We start from the raw sequence: 23449 nt of genomic DNA, 5'->3' as shown, positions 1-23449 counted from the left end.
AAAAGAGGACACTTTAGCCCAACTTTTTATCGTTCTTGAACGTATAAAAAAAAACAAAATCAAAAGTGCTTTTATTAGCCTACTTGAATAAGTTATTTATTCGAGCTCGGCTTCGCACGGGCGCAATTTATTAATAAATATAATGATATGATATAAATATATTTTTAACATTGTAGCTCTCAGGCATAATTACTACCAGTGATTTTTTTTAATTGGAACATTGGTTTCGAAGATTACCCGATACATACAAACAAACAAATTTTACCTCATTACAATATTAGTATAATATTAGTATAGATTCATGTAACTCTTACAATTAATAATTAAATAAAAAAACCGACCTACTTAACTTTTACTTATCGTTCAATTTACAGGATATCCTCATAAACTATAGCCTTTGTGGCTATTCTGATGTATAAGCTATTAGTGGAGCGCCTAAGAATTTTGACATCAGAAAATGGTTATAGTGAATGAATTTTTTTGCTTGAAGTGGCATTTTCTTCTTTATACTATAACTTTCAAAGTTTACCAAAAATTTTTTTGTGCTTTTTAACTTTTTAATTGATAAAAGATAAAAAAAATATTTCAAAGAAAAATGACGCAATTCCTGCTTATGAAAAAAAATGTCAATGCAAAAAAGGAAAAAAAATTAAAATAACTGAAGTGGAAGAGAATATTTGATAGAGATCAATGACTTAAAATGCCTAAATAAACCAAAATTTTATTTTAAATGTAACTTTTATTTGATTATCATTGAATTACTCCATTTTCCCACTTATTACGCTTATAGAAAAATATAAATTAACTTAATTTTGATATAAAAAATCATTTTACAGCCTAATATGCCACATACTATTTGAATCATCTATTTAAAAAAAAAAACAAAATCACAAATTTTCAATAGGTAAACTTTTTTATTTATGTTATTAACTAAACATTCCCTTTTTTATTTATTTTTTCATCCACTGTAACAAAGGTCCGAGGTTTGCATGATTTTGACGCTCTAGGCACTCCACTATATATTACTGTATAGTTTCATTAAAATTAATTTAGTAGTATTTGCATGAATGAGTAACAAACGACCATACAGACGCATTCATAAAATTAGTGGGATATATTCTATACGAACAGCTTTCCATTGACATCGTTTAATAATAATATTGACTGTCATAATCGAGTTGGTACGTGCACTTACAAATTTGCGTGGGTGTGAACCCTTCCCTTTAACTTGTAAATGAATTGTACCTAACAGGGCTAAAATATTCCATGACAACGCCTTAAATTAATAGTAACGTCGAATTTTCCATGACTGGCACTATACTTCGTATTACCGTTAACCACAACACGGAGTCTTTATATTTTTTATTTGTATTTATATTTTCGATGTTTTTATTGTACGTGATCTATGAGCTCAACAAATCGACCAGAGTACCACTTTTCTTGACGGTTCTTCTCGATGTAATCTACATTCTGAACCGGTTTCACGGGATTATTTTAAACTAGTAGTAGTTGTCGGTCGTGCTTTAGGTGTTGGTCGTAGCCTATGTCTTTCCTTGAAGTTCAAGCTTCGTTCATACAAAATTTCCTAAAATTCGCATCAGTGGTATGAAGTGAACGAGCAAAACAAACAGACAGAGTTACTTTTGCATTTACAATATTACTATAGATGTATAGAATTTTAAGGTCATTCGATTCAAGGTTTCAATTTCGTAACATTTTCAAAATAATTTTTTTTTTTTTAAATGTTTGTTTGGTTATAAAAAAAATTTTTCGCCGGATTAATGGTGGTAGGGTTTTGTGCAAACTCGTCTGGGTAGGTACCAACAAACATCAGATATTCTATCGCCAAACAGTATTCAGTATCGCTGTGTTCCGGTTTGAAGGGCGAGTGAGCGACTGTAACTACAGGCGCAAGGGACATAACATCTTAGTTCCCAAGGCTGAAGGCGCATTGGCGATGTAAGGAGTGATTAATATTTCTTACAGTCCCACGTACCATCAGGAGGCTCATTTGCTCGTCCGCCAATCTATATCATAAAATAAATAAAAAAAATTAAAAACATATGCTAATATTAAATGGTATTTGTTACAGTACATTGGTGCCGTGGAAACATTTCCGAGAGGAGTTGAACAACGTGCACCCGATATCTTCAGGACTGGAAACGATGGCGCTTAAAACTACAATAGATCTCACTTGTAACGACTTCATATCGAACTTTGAGTTTGATGTCTTTACGAGGTAAGTTAAGTTTGTATGATTCAATTCAATAACTTGAAAACTGATATTAATGTGATGTTACTTGTTTTATCTCTTATGTTTTAAGTTATAATATTTATAATAACATTTACTATGTTATTGTAATATCCGTGGATTGAAAGATTCCTGCGACTTTACTCGCGTGAAATTTATAAAATTACCCATAGCACACAAACCGGCACATCGGGGGTGAATTAAAAAAGAAGCCTAACGTCCTTTTTTATGTAATAGGTAGGTAGGACCGACAATTGGGCCACCTGATGGTATGTGAGCACCAGCGCCCATAAACATTGACGCTGTAAGAAATGATAATCATTCCTTACATCACACCAATGCGCCACCAAGCTTGCGAGCTAAGATGTTATCTCCCTTGTGCCTGTAGTTACGCTGGCTCACTCACCATTCAAACCGGAACACAACAATACTAACTGTGGCAGTTTCGCCATAGAATATATGATGAGTGGGTGGTACCTACCCAGACGGGCTTGCACATAGCCCTACCAACCTTCCTCGGGTCTCAAACTATCTCCATAACAAATTTCATCTAAATCGGTTCGGTGGTTTGAGCGAGAAGAGGTAATAGACGGAGTTACTTTCCCATTTATTATATTATATTGAACAGCTGTCCCAATCGTGTACTTAAAATATATGACAGGAACAAATACTGTGTTACAAAGGAAAGCTTATGGGCTCTGTAAGAGATATCTTCCAGACACCTTTGAGTGTGAATAATACGACTATGTACTTATACAAGTGTAGCAACAAGCAAAACAATTAATATATACTTAATATTATAAATGTGATAGGAACTCTGTCTGTCTGTCTGTCTGTCGCTCTTTCACTACCAAACCAGCGAACCGAATTTGATGAAATTTGGTATGAAGCAAACTTAAACTCCAAGGAAAGATATCAGCTACTTTTTGCCTAAAACATGACAATCAACTCCCGAAAACGCGAGCGAAGTCGCGGGCGACAACCAGTAGTTATTATATATATATATCATAATATGGTAGGCTTCTATGCGAACTCTTACTACAAACTACTTAATAATCACTTACAGCTAGACGGTGCCGTTTATTAGTGTTGTGTTCCGTTGTAAAGGTTGAGTGAGCCAGTGTAATTAACAGCGACAAGGGACATTACCTATTAGCAATGTTAGGAAAGGTTATTATTTCCTATGGATGGTGATGATGGTAAATACCATCATATAGCCCTTTAGTTAGTCGATCTATCTAAAGTAAATTAAAAAAAAAAACTTCTTAAGTCTGTCGAAGTCATGCCAATTCAAGTGTGATATTTTGTTTTCAATATATTGTTTTTATTTCGAACTGTGAAATGGAAAAAAATTGATCATTCGGCATCGTCTCGGTACGAAATATTTCCTGTACTTTTATATAATATGCGTAGAGTAAATAATTTTACAGTCTGGTCGCATTGTTGTCTTCCACGAGCCCCGGAGCAGGATAATCCTAGGAGTCTTTTCGGTGTACTTACCCCATTCAAATCCTTTATCAAAACGACGCAGCCATTTAAAGTTGTTCGTAACAAAAGAATAAGCCTGCATACAGTTGTGAATGTATATCTCTTATACTGTTTCACGCAATGTTAACATTTCGTTTTCCGGAAAAAAAATTATTTCATAAAAACGTCATGATCGTTTCAAAATCAACGAAATCTAATATCAAATAAAGGCAATTACTAAAACATTATGTATACAATAAAAAAAAACACATAACCAGGTTAAAATAAAGATAAACCACACGACAACAACAACAAAGGGATCAAAATTGAAATAGTTTAAAAGAAATGGGGTTGAAGCTTAGTGCAAGCCTGAATAGGTGCTGCCCACTCGTGTGCTACTAAACAGTATTTCTTACTATTCTTGTGTTTGAAGGGTGAGTGAGCTAAATGAGCCAAGTAAAAAAACTTTATAGTTGCCAAGTTTATTAAGAAATATCTATGCGCAGTGGTGACCACTAACCATCAGGTGGCACATTTTCATTTCCATCGGTGCCATAAAAAAAAAACGAGCACAAGGGACATAACTTCATAGTTGATGGTGCATTGGCGATGTAAGGAATGCTCAATTTTCTTACAGCGCTAATGTTTGGCTCTGGCTGTCGGTGATCTTATACCAACAAGTTGCCCATTTACCAATCTATTTACTCATTGTAAATATAGAGAAAAAATACGGTTTAATTTTAAGCAGTACATTATAGTTCATCAGTATAATTTTTCCATATATATTTCTATATTTAAATATCCCTCTGTTTTACAGATTATTCCAGCCGTGGAGCACATTACTTCGTAATTGGCAATTATTGGCCGTCACTCATCCTGGCTACGTCGCCTTTCTAACATACGATGAAGTTAAGGCGAGGCTTCAGAAGTGTATACATAAGGCTGGAAGCTATGTGTTCAGGTAGGTTTGAAAATTATTTAAATTTCATTCAAATTCTTCGGAAAAATGTTACTAACCTAACTTAACCATCATATCAAAGTCCATGTTTTAAGGTGTACGATACTGTAGTACATTATTTTGATCTATATCGTAGGGTTGAGACAGCATTTGTAATGTAAGCTCAAAAATGTGTTTATTTACATCACTTTGGAAACCTCTAAAATGATCAGTGTTTCTCTACTAAATTGTGCATGTATTATACATATAAACCTTCCTCTTGAATCAATCTATCTATTGAAAAATCAGCATCATAATCCGTTGTGTAACTTTAAAGATCGAAGCATACATAGGGACAGACAGCGGTGAGCGACTTTGTTTTATACTATGTAATGAAGTAAGCGAACTGTATCATATTTATTTATAAAAAAAACCTGCGTCAATAGGACGTTATGATAAAAACCTCTACTCGGGCAATGTTTAAAATGAACCCTTACGTATGTTGTATAAAGTTGAAAATGTAATTATATTTTTTCAGATTGTCTTGTACGCGTCTCGGTCAGTGGGCTATCGGCTACGTTACAGTCGATGGTGAAATATTACAGACTATACCGCAGAACAAGAGTTTAGTGCAGGCGCTATTGGACGGCTATAGAGAAGGATTGTGAGTTCAATTATTACTTAATTTTTGCGTGCGTGCGTGCGTGCGTGCGTGCGTGCGTGCGTGCGTGCGTGTGTGCGTACGTGCGTGCGTGTGTGAATGTACATTTAATGAAAGGACGCAAAGATATATTTTGTTTTTCATATTTCAATTTTATTAATTATGAATTTTAATTACATCAAAGAATTTGCAATATTGTGTATGTTGTGCTAAATTTATGTGATTTTAGGATCCGAAAACTGGTTTTAGGATTTTATATTATCTATTTTGTGAATTCGCGCACAGATATAAAAATAATAATATGTGTCATGTAGTCTCTTATTGATTGGTTTCACTCCGTGTAGATTATTAAAAAGTATAATTACGTTATGAAAAATATACATATGTACATATTTATTTGGGTCTTTGTCGTTCCACGGTAATTCTGTAAAGTCATACAGATTGACCGAAGCCCAAAAACCATAAAGCACACGTAGCACTGTACGAGTACAAGTAAACACGAGTGAAATCTTTATACGTACAATAAATTTCTATCAAATGTATGATACAAAAGTGCTAATTGCAGAATTTGAACATGACATTTATCGCGAATCCTGTCCAAAGTTTTTTTTTTTTTTTAATTACATATAGAATAGTAGCAACGGCCCATTTTTAAAGGATTAATAATACTATTATTTAGCCTCCAATTTAGCCTATAGCTTGTGCTAGTGGGGAAAACTATTGACGGTTCAGCTTCATTTTTATTTTTTATCGAACAAACTATTTTCTTTCAGCTATCTATATCCGAACGGCCGTGATGTTAATCCAGATTTGAGCAGTGCGATCATATCACCCGCCGAAGATCACATAACAGTCACACAGGAACAGTACGAGTTGTACTGTGAAATGGGTACGTCTTGGCTTTGATTTATCGGGGATTTATCTATTTAAAATACAAGACAGATTCGTATCCTTCATACTTTTTTAATCCGATCGTGTGAATGAGACAGCAATATATTATTCGTTGGTTATGCGATCCAATAAAAGAGTTATTTGAATTCTTAACAGTACTAGGTCATCTATCTAGATCTGAGTATTATTATGTTTTATTTATTAAACACGCATAACTAATTACAATCAGACAAAACGATATATTATTTTATGTTTTATACCTTATTGAAGCTAGACTGTGCTATTGCACAATATATGCGCAGGCAACGTAAGTAGATAGTGTGTCAAAGAAATTTTAAAACAAAATAGGTTATATATATTCTTAGGTATTTAGTTAGAAATTACTTAGATGACTTTTTAAACCTGTGTGCTATGTCCTACAAGATCTATTTATTTTTAAAAATGAAATGTCACATTATGAAATATAGTTAATTGATATTGATTGAAGAGCCGAGATGGCCCAGTGGTTAGAACGCGTGCATCTTAACCGATGATTTAGGGTTCAAATCCAGGCAGGCACTGAATTTTCATGTGCATAGTGTTTATAATTCATCTCGTGCTCGGCGATGAAGGAAAACATCGTGAGGAAACCTGCATGTGTCTAATTTCAACGAAATTCTGCCACATGTGTATCCCACCAACCCGCATTGGAGCAGCTTGGTTGAATATGCTTCAAACCTTCTCCTCAAAGGGAGAGGAGGCCTTAGCCCAGCAGTGGGAAATTAACAGGCTGCTAATGTGATACTGATTCAGAGTGTATTATGCGTCAAAGTGCTGTATTTTACATTTACCAAATAATACATTTGATTTCATGTTAATAAAATATAAACGTAGATAAAATAAATCTTAAAGTATTCGTTGATCTTTATACAGGATATAAAATGTTATTATTAATATAGTAATGAGAATGAGTAACTACTGAGTTTGTTGTCGGTTTTTATGAGAGCCTTGGTTGAAGTTTATGTTAATTTTGATTTGTATTTTTTAATTGCAGGTAGCACATTCCAGTTGTGCAAGATTTGTGCCGAAAACGACAAAGACATTAGAATAGAACCTTGTGGACATTTGTTGTGCACCCCTTGCCTTACAGCGTGGCAGATAGTGAGTTTTGTTAATATATATTTTTTTTTTATTCTGCTTTGGTTGTTAGATTTTTCTAAGTGAATGATATCCATATATTATTTTAAGCTATACAAATTTCAATAGAAATAATTATTTGGATGAATATCATGGAATTTCTGATGGTTTACATCTGAGTTTTTAGTCAGTTTTAGTAGTCCAATTCAATGGCAGCAGGAGTAAGTTTAAAGAAGTTTCAACATTTGAAAATAAAATTGATATGAGTTAAGTATTTAAGTAGAATAATGTTCTGCTATACATACCAGCAGAGAATTGTATATAGTATATAATAAAGTAGATATATTAGCAAATCGCATGGAATATCTAAAACTAAGCTTCCTTTTGTCGTAGCTCCTCCTGCCATTTGAATATACTAAAGATTGATGCTCTCCTCGGGTCTGAATCGGATGCTTATTCCAATGGACGAATTTTATTTTTAAATTAAAATTTTCCAGGATTCCGAAGGTCAGGGCTGTCCGTTCTGTCGAGCTGAGATCAAGGGAACGGAGCAAGTCGTCGTCGACGCGTTCGTCCCTCCGAGGCCGCCGAACACGACGAGTGAGGCCAAGTTAGTTTGCATTGTTATCTCTTGCATCAGGTCATCGAGGATATAAAAATATCGACTGACATCGTACCTCCTTAACCAATGGATGAAACACGCAACAGTAGCTCCTTATATTGCATAAATTACCTTCTCCCGACCGATTTCAGCCACGGCGGCTAGTTTCAAGGGAAAATGCGTAGCCGGCTACGCAGGATATGTGTGTGCGAACACACGTGCACTGTATTTTTCATCACTCATAATCCGATATGATGGAAATGAGTTCAGGCGCAGGACCAACGGTTTATCGTGGTACCCGAGGCCAGGAGTGTACACACCTCCAACTTCAAGACTTGGGGCTGATAGAAAAATCTAATGATTTTTTCTTCATAAGCCCGACCTGCGGTTTGAACTCATAACCTCGGGATCTGCGGCATACCAACGCGCCTGTCGGTATAAATATAGACGTCATGTAAAACAATGCACATTTGTGGAAACTAAGTTGAGAGTTAGTTATCCAGCTGTTAAATTAAGTATAATGTTTGATAGTCGTTTTTGAAGTTACGAATTTGATAATCGACTATGTGAAATGTTTAACCGTCATATGTTTTATTGTAAATACTAATTTATGGGACACGAGGCGTAGTTAAATAAAGAGAAGGAAGAAATAAATGTTTATTAGGACACGACACAATTATAAAAGTTAAAAAAATTAAAAACAACAATAATAAAAAACATGTTAACTAACAGTTAGGAAGTCGAATTAAACCTGAACTGCTTCCAACCAGTAACGTAGCTAGTACCCATTACTTATTCAAAGTGTACGTGCGATTGAAACCACTCTACCCCTGAGTATGGTATGTTTAATATGCGTAGTACTTAATCATGACCGATTAAATTCCAGAGTGCCGAATACGAAGACTGCCGTTAAACCCGTATCGTCTAATTCGTCTGGTGGTTCATCCGGTTCATCCGGCTCATCCGGCTGTAATGGTTCAAGTTAGTACAATGTTATAATCAGTGTGCGTACCAGTGGGCGGAATTTATAGATTTGTTTGTTTATGAAATCTGACCGTGTGTGATTGGACTAAGTATGTACTTAGTTTAAAAGGAATATAAGTCACGAAGATAACTTAAACACTTACGTCTAATAGGAAATAAGAAAGTGATGGGTCTTAGATGTTGAAAAAGGGTAACTACAGAGTTTCTTGCCGGTTCTTCTCGGTAGAATCTACATTGATCGGGTGGTAGCTTTACTTTAAATAGTTTGTTAAATGACGATTCAAAAGTGCTTGTAAAAGCCTACTTGAATAAAGTATATTTTGTTTTTGATTTTTTGATTTCTTAAATGGAGTGAGCTTAAGTCTGTCTTCGAGGAGTTAGAATTAGATCGTACTCCGTACTGCTGTACTGCGGTTGATCAAATTATACCGGGATACGAACACATGAAGGTTTAAGAATTATAGACACAAATAATATTTAATATGTCGTTTAGATTTTATATAAAAAATGTATATAATTTTCCGGTCCCGCGATGCTACTCTGTAAAAATTTTTTTCTCAAATAATAGTCCTACTTAGGGCAAATAAAGGTCAAAATGAAATGAAGTAACTTAATGTATTATTTATATCGCTGGTCATCGAAACCCAAATAGGATTTAACAATTAGTGATTTATATTGTACTAGCTTTTATATGTCGGCATCGTTGGGTGTTAAATAAAATCTACGAATGATTAATCTCATTCATCATAATTCTCTCTAAAATTTAAATTATAGTTAGTTTTAAGTATATAAAAGAGACTCTGAAGTGCGCAAGCGTGCGATCGTGCGTGCGTGTGCGTGCGTGTGCGTGTACGTGTGTGATTAATTAAACAATTTTGTTTCCAGGTTCTGAAGTCACAATATCGAGTAGCTCGAACGGTTGGTCGTCGAGGAACGCAACGTTTAACGGATTGACGGACGATATTGACGATTCCGAGGTAAATAACATTATATACTATTTGACCACATATATAAATAAAAATTTCGAAATATGAATATTAATAAGTAATATTCATTTTATGTGTTACGTTATAAATAAATTATTAACGTATATAGACGTATTTTAAACGGGTTTGAGTGTATGGTACAGATGTGTTCTAATTATTAAGGGCTAGTGAGCCAGCGTAATTATGGAGAAATAATAATTATAGCTTTTACTTTCAAATACATACTTAATAATGGTAGTATTCATTGTTACTAGAATACAATGACAACGACGATATTTATTGAAATATTGTCTGTCCTTGTATAAAGATCGTTACGAATTAAAAAGAGGGGAGGTACATCCAATGCAACGGGGTGGAGCAAGAAATAGGGGTTTAGGGTAAATTATCCTTATATTTAATAAAATTTCTTATTAATTACATTAATAAAAGTTTAATATAGACAACTCGTGGAGACGTTCTGACTGTGTTGGGTTCGGAACAGACAGTTAAAAAGATGCAAATTATTTAAGAATCTCTGACGATAGACAAAAAAAACGGGGAATAAATAATAAAATGTGTGACGTATTTTATTAATAAGTCATCACGTGAATAACAAAACATTCAAAAATATTTAAATATGCGTTTCGGGACCAAACCTAAACCAATCTAAGTTGAACTATTTAATATTGGTTACCTGTTGACTGAATTGATGATAATGTAAGGAAAGATTAATTATTAATAAAATCTTTTATTGATTACAAAATATATTATATATTATATTATATTATAGAATATGTACATTTGAATTTTGTGTATCTACATTATAAATATAATTATTCCCTACCTACCCCTGACGTCGTAACGCGTTACGTAACGAAGCGATAAGAAGTTATCACTTACTGCTTATCACTCACACAATAATTTACATTATAATGAGAACACAGTAAGTAGTTAATTAAAGCTGAAATCCGTTTAAAATAGTTTTAATTTTATTATGTAGTTATTATTAAAACATAAGAAAAATCACAATGACTGTGTTTGTGAATGTAAATGATGTTTTTGTTTAGTATGTGCACGGTTCATGCATTTTTGTTTATGCCACTCGCATGTATGTATGTGGGTTTATGTTATGCTTATTGTTTTGTCATAAATTATAGTGCTCATTTTTTTTTTTTTGTATATTTGAAACTTTTTTGCATTGATATTTGATTTGAATCTACAGTGTTATCAATTTAGAACATTTTTCCAGCAATTATTTTATTTATCATTTCATTTGATTTTGCATAGTCTGTGCAGGTTTTGTTGGATATTAGTCTAATGATTTTGACTCAGTATGATAGACTAACCAAACATATAAATTAATATATTAAGATTTGAAATTTCTAAATTTTCTTTATAAAATAAGCAAATGACTCACTCGATGGTAAGTGGTCAGATATTGGCGCCGTAAGAACTATTAAGCGTTCCTTACATCGCCCAATGCATCACTAACATTTGGAACAAAGTTATGTCATTGAGCATGTATTTCCACTGGCTCACTCGCCCCTTAAACCGGAACACAACAATACAGAGTCCTAAGCTCCAAGTGATCTAAATTAAAAATGCTCATTCTATTATACTATGTATAAAATTGAAATTTACTGTATGAAGTATAAAGTTCATTTTTCAATGCACTCAAGTTTCATACGTCGCATGTAAGCATAGTCAAAGTATGTCGTTTGTTTCGCAGAGACGGACCAAGTCACAGCATGTTTAGTTCGCGGAAAATAGCGACGATAACATTCCATTATATGATACGTTGTTTCGGTGAAACGTTTTGATCGATATTCAGTAACGTTTCTGATGCATAAACGTTTCACTACATACACGTGTGCTGAGTTGCACGCGCTCGATTTATTCCTTGTATGCGGACTTTAGTTTAATCTGTACTATCGCGTTGTATCGTGTTTGCTTATGAAATTTAATCAATAGTTTTATTTATTAAGAGTTTTTCGTGATTTTTTTATTGATATTGATTTAAATAAATTTTCTTTTGAGGATTTCGTATAAATTAGTCGTTTTAGTCGTTCGTTTCTTTTTATTTTATAAAAGTAAACATTTTCTTTTGAAAATACACATTTTATTTTATTGAAACATTCAAAATACGTATACATATAAAATAATTAATTTCGTAATATAAACTAATCAACCTACGGTTGATTTTAACTTAAGAATAGCTACTTGAAGATTGACTAAGGCATTTCGTAGATTAACTTCAAAGTATTTTATAATATAGTTTTATTGTGTAATTGATTATATTATTATTAAGTATTATCGAAATTAAATAATCCGCCTTTATTAAACATTAATATAATATTAAACTACAGTCCGAATATAAATATGAGTTATTTTTATCTTTAGTAAAACGTACTGTCATAGGAAAAAGAGAATTCGTTTACATTTGAATTGTATTAATGAAACGACTTTTTCTAGTGATTGTACGTAATTTTACAACGTTAAGATTTTTAGAAGTTAAATGATCGAATATTATTTACTTTGTACTGAATGTTTTTACTTCGAATGAATTCATCTTATTTATAATATTTTATATCTAAACAATTATGATTGCAAAATTGACTGAAAATATTAATGTAATTTTCGAGTAAGTGATATCGCAAAATGGCCGCCCTTTCGCGCCATTTTATCTTCCCCGGTGACGGAAAGAATGCAGTTTGTAGTGATTATTTTTTTATTTCTATAATGGTATATTTACATTGTAAGCTAGGACGGTAGTATTTAATATAAGTATGTATTAAATATAATACATGTTTAAATTATTGATTTTACATGGCATGGTGCAAGATAAATTAGTTGTTTGTATACTGTATGGATAGCTGTGCTTAAAATATTTAATTCGACAAAAGATAATAAAATTTTAACTTGGCGTATGACGTCACTAGTACCGATATCAAAAAATACATCACAATATTATTTTTTCCAATGAAAAAAAAGCACAGCTATACATATAAGATTCGGTTATGCATGTCCATAAATTATGGATTATAGTTTAAGTTTTTTTTTTTTAATTTGCATATTATTTTTAAATTGTAGTTTTTATGTTTATGATGTCCATGAATTATTTATTTTTAAGTGTAATTTAAATGTTGACAATATACGCTTGAATGAATGTGCTTTTTGTTTTTTCTTTGCGTCTGCTTCCTCGCTTGTCCTATCATTATCCTATGACACAACAATGTTTTTCTGATTGTTTTTTTTTTTTTTATTCAAATTTTATAAGACGATGGCATGACTGCATGGAGCATGAATTGTTATATTTTTATGTACGACTGACTCATAATTGTTGTTTCATCTACCGATTCAATTAGATTGTAACACATCAGATTTATTTAGCCTTTATTGTACTCGGTGGACTGAATTTAGATTAATAAAAAAGGGAGGACTTTATTTCGAATTTCGAGGTCTCATGTAAACACTATTCTTAGTGGACACTCAAAGAACACGAGCCAAGCGATGGATAATATTTATGGAATAATGATGGCCTCCTGATATATTGAATTCTAATTTTGACTACTAATGTGGTCGAGTAGTGTGTACACCGGTTTTCATGGGTACGTCACTCCGAGCCCGGGTTCGATTCCCGGCCGAGTCGGTGTAGAAAAAGTTCATTGGTTTTCTATGTTGTCTTGGGTCTGGGTGTTTGTGGTACCGTCGTTACTTCTGATTTTCCATAACACGAGTGCTCTAGCTACTTACATTGGGATCAGAGTAATGTATGTGATGTTGTCCAATATTTATTATTATTATTTATTTCATTTGAGCCACGCCAATTATTCTCAAGGCGAATTAGCCAGGATATATTATATTGAATAACTGTGTATCACAGATGCATTCACCTTTCTCTCACTACATGGTCTGTTCTATCAAGAACCACTGGCTTTACGTGCTTTTCGAAGCATGAGCATTTTATTCCCAACTTTCAAACTTCGGAGATTTTTTGACAAAAACAAATAACTTTTTACTGGCCCGATCTGAGGTTTGAATAGACTAACCAAAGGAGCATTTTGAGTTATTGGAATCGAAAAGGATAGTAGTGTCATTCTAGCCGACTTTAAAGTACGATGTATTTAATTCATACTTCTACGATGTTGTAAAATAATGTGAGAAAAAAATTCCAATACAAAAATCTTCATGAATAATATATTTAGGGTATTTAATTAGTAAACATTATATATCGCGTACCATTAAGGGTTTTCTGTAATACATAGTGGGCCGACTAAACCTAAATGAAAGTATTTATTTTCAAATTAAATTTACATTCACAAAACAAATGATAGTTCTTTTTTTTAATTTGTGTTCGAGTTCTAAGCTTAATAGTAGTAATAATAAAGTTTTTAGATTATATTTTTAATTATTTAAGCCTTGATTAGACCAAAAGGTTACAAGGACCACTAGTTGATTTCGATTAGATACGATCAACTCGCTGTGTTTGTAAAGTAACGGTTCGTTCAAGGCGGGTCAGTGAATATTGGATGCACATGTTTCAGAATTTCATTTGATATATGAATATTTTCCCACTGATTTTTCACCGATTAATGTTAAATACACGAAGCACGTGAAATCTCAATAATGCTTGTCGGAGTTGAATTCATGTATATCGACTAAGTGTTCTAACTCTATGGCTGTACCCGAGAGCCACGTCAGCTCTACACCACGCTTACGAGAGAGAGATAATTTATCACGTTTTACAATTTGCAAACGACAATAATATTGGAATTTAAAAAATATATATAAATCATCGTAAATCAAGCACGCGAGAACTCAATAAAGCTTGGTACTCGAAGCGGGTGGCCGTGTCGAAGTCAGTAGGACGAGTTCGTGAGATAATAAAAGTATTTTTCACGTATTACGATTTTCAAACGCAAATAAGTGGGGTCAGACACGAATTCCACTACAAAGAGCCCCCGCCCCAGGACTGGGCGGAGTTCAACGCGGCCACGTCGACGATCGACGCGCTGCGGCCCGGCGTGCGCTCGGCCGGCGCGTCGCCGCGACACTCGCCGCGCGCCGCGCGCCGCGCGCCCGCGCCCGCCGAGAACGCGTACGGGGAGCTGCGCGCGCCGCCGCTGCCGCCGCGCAAGAGCCTGTCGCCCGCCGACACCATCGCCGCCGCTTCCAGCGTGCAGGACCTCGCCTCGGCCTCCGTCGTGGGTACGTTGTACGTCAGGGTGCGACGGACCTTCTGACACGTTTTCCGACACAGACTGGTGTCAGAGCACTTTCCCGCCAGGGTTTGTTTGGCTGCCTGACACACCTTACAAACCCGACCACGGTGATACTGAGTATTGCCGTTTGCCGGTATGATGAGTGGGTGGGGTTGTGTCTAAAGGCACCCTTGGATCTTTTGCTAAAAAAAAGGAATTTATCCAAAGACTATAAAAGTTCATTCGTACGATTATAAGTTAATAAATCTCAGTGACAATATTAAAAAGGAAAAAAAAAACTCAGTTTTGAAGATAATTGCAACTTTTCTATGCCTCGGCTTTGTGCCATTGAACGACAAAAGTTTGAACAACACGAACTTGACGAAAAGGCTCTTCAACATCAGTCTGTATCAGAACACGAAATAGAAAGTTTACCGATAATAAAAACCGAAGGTTCGGGCCGAACCGAACCGAAGTTCTAGTACTAGTTGGAATCATGGCAAACCACTTGGCAGCCTCTGTCCTCGAAGCTGATAAACAGCACGTTGTGGTACAATAAGCTGACTAAGTCCATATACGTAGACATATCGTTCTTCGTTAGCCTTCAACCTGTAATAACATTATTTTACAGTAAGATTTATTTTTTCAATTAGAACCTCGTCGCCGCTCGTCCCTGGAACCTGAACCAGATTCCAGACATCGCCTCACCTCCGTCATCACAGGTTCAACTGAAACTATCACGGGCCTCATCGATACCAGGAATCACGAGGTAAAATATTTTTAAATACTCATATAATTATTTTAGGTAAATGGTCTTATTATCCAATTGTTTTAGGAATAGTGTATATTTTGATCTCACTCTAAAATCTTACAGCTGCAAAATAGACTATTTATTAAATTATGACTTTAAAGCAATTTAAAAAAATGGGTTCAATCGGTTAGATCAAATTTAATCTTAGTTTTCTTATACACGAACTCACTTTTTTATGTAACATGTCCAAATTTTGGACAAACGCCTCTTCTACTAGTAGAAGGATTCGGCTATAATTTCACTTAATCTCGCTGATAAGGGATTACTTGTGAATATAAAAACATATAAAAATCAGCGACTTAAGCATTTCGCTTTGCCTTTCCTTACTATACATCATCATCAAAGATTTTTTATAACATTTTTCAGATACCTCCAGATCCAAGAGCATTCGAAAAACCAAGACGAGCTTGCACCCCCCAATCAAACAGTAGACCTTTACCCGCTCCGCCACCAGAACGACAACCATTAGACAGAACACCATCGGACCCTAAACCGGAAAAATCCACTGACAACCGACCCGAACGACACATAACGGATCGGCCAGAACGATCCGCTCCGGACAGATTAGCCGACACCAGACACCAGAACGACCGACTCGCAGACAAGGAGAGACACGACAGATCATCAGAATGGTTAGAAAATAGAAGCGTTTCAGATAATAGAACGGATAGATCTAATTCAGAGAACAGAATCATGGACAGGCACACGGAGAGATATATGCAAGAAAGACACATAGACTTCCGAAATCCACCAGAAAGACCAGATAAACCAGATAGACAAAATGGTCGATCGAGTTTCGACCGAGATACGAGAGTGGAAAATAGAGCGCCGCCAAGACAAAGATCTTTACCGTCAACTACTAGCGGAAGCTTGGACAATCAGCCGACGAAATCGACGACAATGCCGAAATTTCCTTCTGAAGAGATCAAGGACCCGCCTTACGAAAATGTTGCGGTGGAGAAAAATGAATTAGCGGTTGCACGTAAGTTTATTTATGAATTAAAATAAATTACCGTCGTTTTAGCGATAAGGACAGAAAAATAGGCTTATAACTCCTTAAGTGTTTTTGTAACTTATAATATATAACAACTCTTTAAACTTATTTTTTCTTTGTTACAGCCAAAAAAATCAATCCTCTGACCCACGACAAGCACGGCAGGAAGTACGGTGATAATGTGTCGTATGAAAATATAAATTTAGACTACATTGCTCGTTTAGTTGGGGAGGGTTATCCAAAAGACATTGTAGTGAGAGCATTGGGTATCACGCGGAATGATCTAGAAATGGCTTGCGATATATTGCACGAATTCGGGTCTAAAATACAGCATAAGTGTTAAAAAATTGTTTTAAATTTAGCGGCACTAATTTTTGACATTTTTTAGTCTGTGGTTTTAAAATGGCTATGCAGATTTTTAATATGGTAATCTTTTGGTGTTGCACGCTTTGATTTTTCTCAATTACTTGTTTTTTTATTAAAATTATTCCGTGATAAATATTAGGTCTAAATTTTAAATCTAATTAAATAGAAAGTTTCATAAATTTTATAGAATTATTAAATAAGTAAGCGACGACGTGGTTATATGGCGGTTTAGCGTGTTGAATCTATTAGCGTTTTCGTCTATGAATTTAAAAAAAGAATATATTGTACATAAACGCGTTTTAAATTTTTCAAATGTTACGGGCTGGTTAGGCAAATTGTAAAAAATGCCAGATTCGCATATGGCAACACTAGATATAATGCACAAATGATCGATACAACCGATAGTATTATAGATTTAAAAAATACTTTTAGCTTAAAATATACTTTAAAATGTTGTATTTATTTGCGGTTTAAATAGTTTAAATACATTATAATTTTTTCCAGTGTTTCTCTAATCAGTATTCAATTCTCGCTATATTTTTTAACAATACTAGCTTTGTATATAAACATATAATTCTATATTTTCGTATAAAAACGCTGTCTTAAAAAAAATACTTAAAAATTGCATAAATATATATATATTCATAATTAAAATATGTAATTCGACACTTCGACTTATGATATTCGCAATAATTTAGAATCGATTTTAAATATTGTTTAAGTAAATATAATACTTACACGACTTCAACCATTCGGTTCACAGACGGACAAAAGTAAATTTATTTACCGATGAGCTTAAATCACGAAATATAAACACGACAATCATTTTTTATATTCGATCTTCTTGATATTTTTCTAAATGAAATAATAATAATATTGTTATTGATAAAAAAATTCAATACAAAATCGAATCGTTCGTTTTAATCGATTGTGAATGATGAATGAATTGACTGAAACTTAGGTTAAAATACGACTAGTCTTAATCTTGCTATGATTCTTTTTAAGTCTTATAATATTACAATAGTAATATCTATAGAATTGTAGTTATTGTCCACGAGCCTCTAGCATATGAGTACATATCCACCAATCAACTAGTCAAACTAACGGACAAAAGTCCACATACATAATAACCTGTAGGCCTAATCGAGATGCAAACTTCTCAGGTATTTTGTCCTTTTCGCACCTGTAGTTGTATCGAATCTCTAAGGTTTGTTGTCAATGTCATACTTGATGTTACTACGGTGTAAGAGAAGGACAGAGTACTTTTATCTAAAATTGTAACAATGCGTTTGTCTTTGATAGGTTGGTTTTTAACTTTTTTTTTGTCAAAACCTCTTTATAAATAGCAATATTTACGTCAAAAGTAAAATTAAATGTAAGGAAAAATAACTAATTATTAGTAAGCATTGACATAGAGAATGGATTGAAGAATAGCATCAAAAAATTGACCATTGTTTATATAGAGACGAAGCGATTGAGCGGCCGATACCTGTCTTCCTTCCTTGTTCATAATCGTTCCGTCTCTGTCACACTTATCCGCCCATATTTACTTGACAGGGAACTCTTAGTCCATTCTCTATGTCTTTTAAATGGATAACCAACTTAAAATGCTACAAATTTATCTGGACAGGTAAACTAACGACGCCATTTTGTCAAACGCAATATTATATAATGATCAGATTTTTTTTATCTAACCATTTTTCAATATCAGCAAAGGTCAGGACTCCTCAGAGTCATTATAAATAATTGCAAAAATTGTTCGAAATTATTTTACCCTAATTAGCGTAAAAATAATAATGGCAACACTGAAATCGATGACATTGACAGTCGCCGGGCCAGATAAATTTGTTTCTTCATTGAATTGTACACAGTGGGCTCATAACTAATTGTAAAGAACTATTACTGCGATATTTCATATGCCTTTTGAGATAATTTCTTACATCATGTACAGAACTTCAGAGTAAGTGTTTTGCTTCGGCTAACATCATGTTTAAGAATGACCCATCGCATCTGTTACAAACTGTCATAACGATTTTCATAATTAAATTTGAAAAAGTTAGAGAAATTGAATGAATTACATCGTCTCTATATGATCCAAAATCTTAGTTCTAATGTTTCATAGATTTGCCGTCTCGCTCGCACGGCTTGAAACTATTGTTGTTTTTAAAAACATTGACACTTATTAGTTAGTAATAGAGTTTAAATTGAAAATGTTTTAGGACCAAATTACTTTAGACAAACGTTCTTTAGATTAAAATACGAATGTTTCCGATGTTTGCCGATGCACGATAATCATTCTGAAGTATTATAACAATTCGTTTCAATTAAATTAGTTTAAAAATTGACAGTGTAACAAAAACACTAATTACTATTTTACAAATAAACAAATATTAAAACATGCACTAGTATACGTGACAGAAGTAAAATCTCGTTCTGATCCGTTGCGAATAAACGTGACATAGAATCGTTGCATTGAAATCTCGCTCAAAGAAATTTCACTAATTTAAATTGCGATATTTTTTAATAATTGTTTCTTTGTTGATATTCTGTATAAAATATATAGAAAAGTAATCGTAGGTACGTACAATATAATATTCTAAACGTAACTTTAAAAGTGATAACGCATTATGATAACCAGAATAACGATAAATTTAACGCGATTTTTTCATAATTTTTCCGCGTGATTTGAATTTAAATTTGACGTCGAAAGTTTGTAAATTTAACTCTCTGAAGTTTTTATTATTATAATAATTATTGTAATTTTTATACTACATTAATAGCACTAATACTTGATATATACTGATTAATTTAAAAAATAAACCTATTCCATATATTATTTTTCATATTTTATGACGTTTATTTTTTATTATCTGTAGTCATATTTTTTTAATTGTCATAAAAGGCGTTATTTATAATGAATAGCATTATTTATTTGCTTATTTAAATATATCGAAATATAAATCCCTTTAGGTCAAATTAATAAAAACCTACCGTTTATTTTAAACAGTTATTTTTATCATATCTCGTTTAAATTTTTTAATTGGCAACATTGTGATTATTACGGTACCAATTTGAAAAGTGCCCGTGATTGTATGAATGAACTATTAAATTTAGTATCATATCATTCGACAATATTTACACGTTTATCATGCACTTTTACTAATGTTAGTTGTTGATTACAATTCTAATGGCGGTTTCGAAAAGTATAACTCTGATGGATTTCCACTGGATATTTTATTTTAAATATAGCTGAATTTAAATTTATTATTTTAATAATTTAAATATTAGCGCCCTTTTAACATTGTTAAGCGAGTGATTAGTAAACAAATATTGTGTCTTTTTCTTCCGAGTGTTAAACCAATAATGAAAGAAAGAGAGAAATCAGTGTTTAACTAAACATTCGCTAAAGTTTTAAATATTTTATCTCCTTAAAATTGTTTAAATAAATTAAATCATTTATGTTCTACGTGAAATATATTTTTCTATATCGCAGCAACTCTAGTGGAAATTTATCAATAACATGAAGATGGCAACATTTTATTTTTATTTTTTTAATCTTTATTTATGGTGGATTTGTATAAATTGAAAACGACGAAGATCTTTTGTAATATACTTATTTTAATATTTCATTGAGATTTTTTCCTTGCAATATAAAAAACAATTTTATTTGTTTCGGCTTAAAGGAAATGTATGTTTTGGTGAGGCTAGGTATTGTTTACGCTTTCATCAAGGTATGTTTCCAAATATATTTAAGCAAAATTATCTTTGAAGTTTTATTTAAAACCAAATATTGTTCAAAGAACTCTTTCCGCTTCTCAGTGACACACTAAACAGATAAGAGAACAGAACCGACGTAGATTTTAATATAGAATTCCTTGAGTAGATCATCTCAATATTATTTTCGCATACCTTTGTCCATTGAAGCGAACATAATTTGACCTTAATGGCAAAATCTATCATTAGCTAACTTTAATAAAATATTAAAAACTTAATAGGTACCTAATAATTTATTTTATTATATATATTATATAATTATTAACGCTAATAAATCAGAAAATTCGACTGAAATTATCATGACTAGTTTTTGTGATAATCGCGTACAAACAGATGCCTATAGAAGATATATATTAGAGTATGTGTGTGCGATTGTGTGTGAATTTTGGAATGAGTTTAATTTTTCTGCTCCGACTTTCTCCTCTGTCACTGAGAATACTTACTTAAATAGGCAACGAAAAAACAGTTTAGTAACTTTTTCTTCCTTTTATTAATTTATTCCATTATTTTTTTGTTCTTGATATTTATTAGCTGTAATGTAATCAACAAAAAAAATATAAAAGTTTTCCCCAAATTTTCAATAATTTTTATAGTCGAATTTCGACCACTGCGTAACATTAGTATATAGAAATGTGTACAAACAATAGGGTTATTTTAATTAATTAATGCCGACAAAACAATCCACCAGATAAGTCCTCCATTTTTTTTTGGTATCGCTGGAGAAGTCCCATCCCACATGAAGACTGGGACTCACGGGTAAAAAAGTTATATCATATTACTTAGAAAAAGGGTTATGCATAAAAAAGACCTTTTTTGCTAACTGTACTTTTTAAGTACCTACTAATAATATGATCTAGTCTTATTTGCTAACATTAAGAGATCGAAGTAAACATATGCTCCTTCTATCAGTAACGTAAATAATAAAAGTACTCAAAAGAAACAAAACTCTATCACAATTCACTTAGAAAAATAAAAACATGTTAAAATTAATTCGAGAAAATCAGATAATGAAAAAATAGTATTATAAGCGTGAAAAGTTAATGTTCGGAATCATAATTACATTTCTGTGTATGAAAATCAATTATTCATCGCCAGAACATTTCGCTATGGATTTTATATACTTAACATTTTTATGTATTACGGTAAGTAACATCAAATAAGATTAAAAAAGGGTATTATTTCCTCAGTGTTTACAAGGTCTATTTCGTATTTGAAATATATTTTAAGATGCACTTATTGTTTACATAAGATTTAAGTTTAAGCAAAAAAAAAACTGGCTTAGGTATGTTAAAAAAAAATACTAACCAGGAATAGGTGTAGTTTTGTCAATACAAACAATGGTTGCATGGGCCCATTGATTCAAGCGGATCAGTTTTTGAGGTTCGCCCTCATTGGCAAACTAAATAAACTTCAAGTATAATATGTTTTAAATTTCTAAGCACGAAATTGAAACTGGGTTTAATATTTTTTCGGTTATAAACCCCCGCTTTCACGTAGCTTGCCGACTAACCGACTTCTCTTCCAAAGCTCGGCACGCCCCGTTCGTTTTCATTATAGACAAAGGGGAAAACTTTAAGCTAAGTTTTCCCAAAAGACTATGATGACGTTCATGATTCTTTACTTTCAGAAGATTAGAGTTCTTACTCAACGAGCTCTGAACCGTAGACGGAAGGAGGATCTGAGTTCAATAGCCTGGTGAAGGTGTAGGTAGTTCAGCCTCGCTTTGATCGCTCAGTCAACAGGCTTATTTAGGTTTACACAAGTACTTGACAGACACGGTTTTTTTTATAACAACCAGCATCAGGTGTCAAGGTGCTTATTTTGAATGATTACACACTATTGATGTGCGTCTCGTGAAGATCTTAGATGTTTAGCCTATCAGTGGTCATAGGTGAAGTGCCCTTAGCTATCCAGTGCGATAGTGCCATTGTCATTACAAGTAGGGCTTATCGGCACCCGTCTTACGAGAGGTGGTAATCGCACTGGTGGAGGTAGCAGAACGTAAGCAAAAGCAAGATGATTCCGCTAATACATTGCTCAGTATCCTGCAAAACTCTCAAAGCCGAAGGAGGTATGTAGGAGCTTGCCAGCTGCCCAGACGATAATAATAATATCCCCTTGATCGATTTCACACACGGTAGTCATTATCAAGAGAGACTAGGCCATTGCGCCTAAATAGTCCCAGAGAACGGTGGAAGGAACAATTTACCAGCGACCAAAAAGGACAACACGAATCATATCCGAGTGAAACCAGGGAAAGAAGCTTACGATAATATAAGTCTAGAAATATAATTTATAATATTACAACGACAGTACCGTACAAACATTTAGACGATTAACGTTCTCCTACGAAGGACATTTAATTGAGCAGTCTATTTGCTAATTAAAAAATGTCATTGCGGTCGTTTAACCAATCGTGTAGCTTATTAT

At 33.3% G+C, this 23449-nt stretch overlaps 1 protein-coding gene across 2 annotated transcripts in view; it reads left to right on the top strand.

Annotated features, from left to right (window-relative positions):
* Positions 1–21007, top strand: part of LOC113391986 (E3 ubiquitin-protein ligase CBL) — an 82199-nt gene extending 61192 nt beyond the window's left edge. Inside the window, exons 2-13 of one of the 2 annotated variants that reach the window (XM_026628158.2) lie at positions 2093–2239; positions 4536–4679; positions 5194–5319; positions 6090–6205; positions 7241–7347; positions 7821–7933; positions 8811–8905; positions 9794–9885; positions 14844–15081; positions 15728–15843; positions 16252–16867; positions 17005–21007. In XM_026628158.2, the coding sequence (XP_026483943.1) occupies positions 2093–2239; positions 4536–4679; positions 5194–5319; positions 6090–6205; positions 7241–7347; positions 7821–7933; positions 8811–8905; positions 9794–9885; positions 14844–15081; positions 15728–15843; positions 16252–16867; positions 17005–17222 (2128 nt within the window). In that variant the 3' untranslated portion in view covers positions 17223–21007. Of the gene's footprint in view, positions 1–2092; positions 2240–4535; positions 4680–5193; positions 5320–6089; positions 6206–7240; positions 7348–7820; positions 7934–8810; positions 8906–9793; positions 9886–11602; positions 11798–14843; positions 15082–15727; positions 15844–16251; positions 16868–17004 lie in introns of those variants that run through there. The other variant, XM_026628159.2, reaches the window with a different exon arrangement.
* The last annotated feature ends 2442 nt before the right edge of the window (positions 21008–23449 follow it).

The sequence above is a fragment of the Vanessa tameamea genome, chromosome 27, assembly GCF_037043105.1.
Source record: "Vanessa tameamea isolate UH-Manoa-2023 chromosome 27, ilVanTame1 primary haplotype, whole genome shotgun sequence".
NCBI lineage: Eukaryota > Metazoa > Arthropoda > Insecta > Lepidoptera > Nymphalidae > Vanessa > Vanessa tameamea.
The sequence above is the reverse complement of the archived record's forward strand: the minus strand, read 5'-3'. Positions and strand labels throughout refer to the sequence as shown.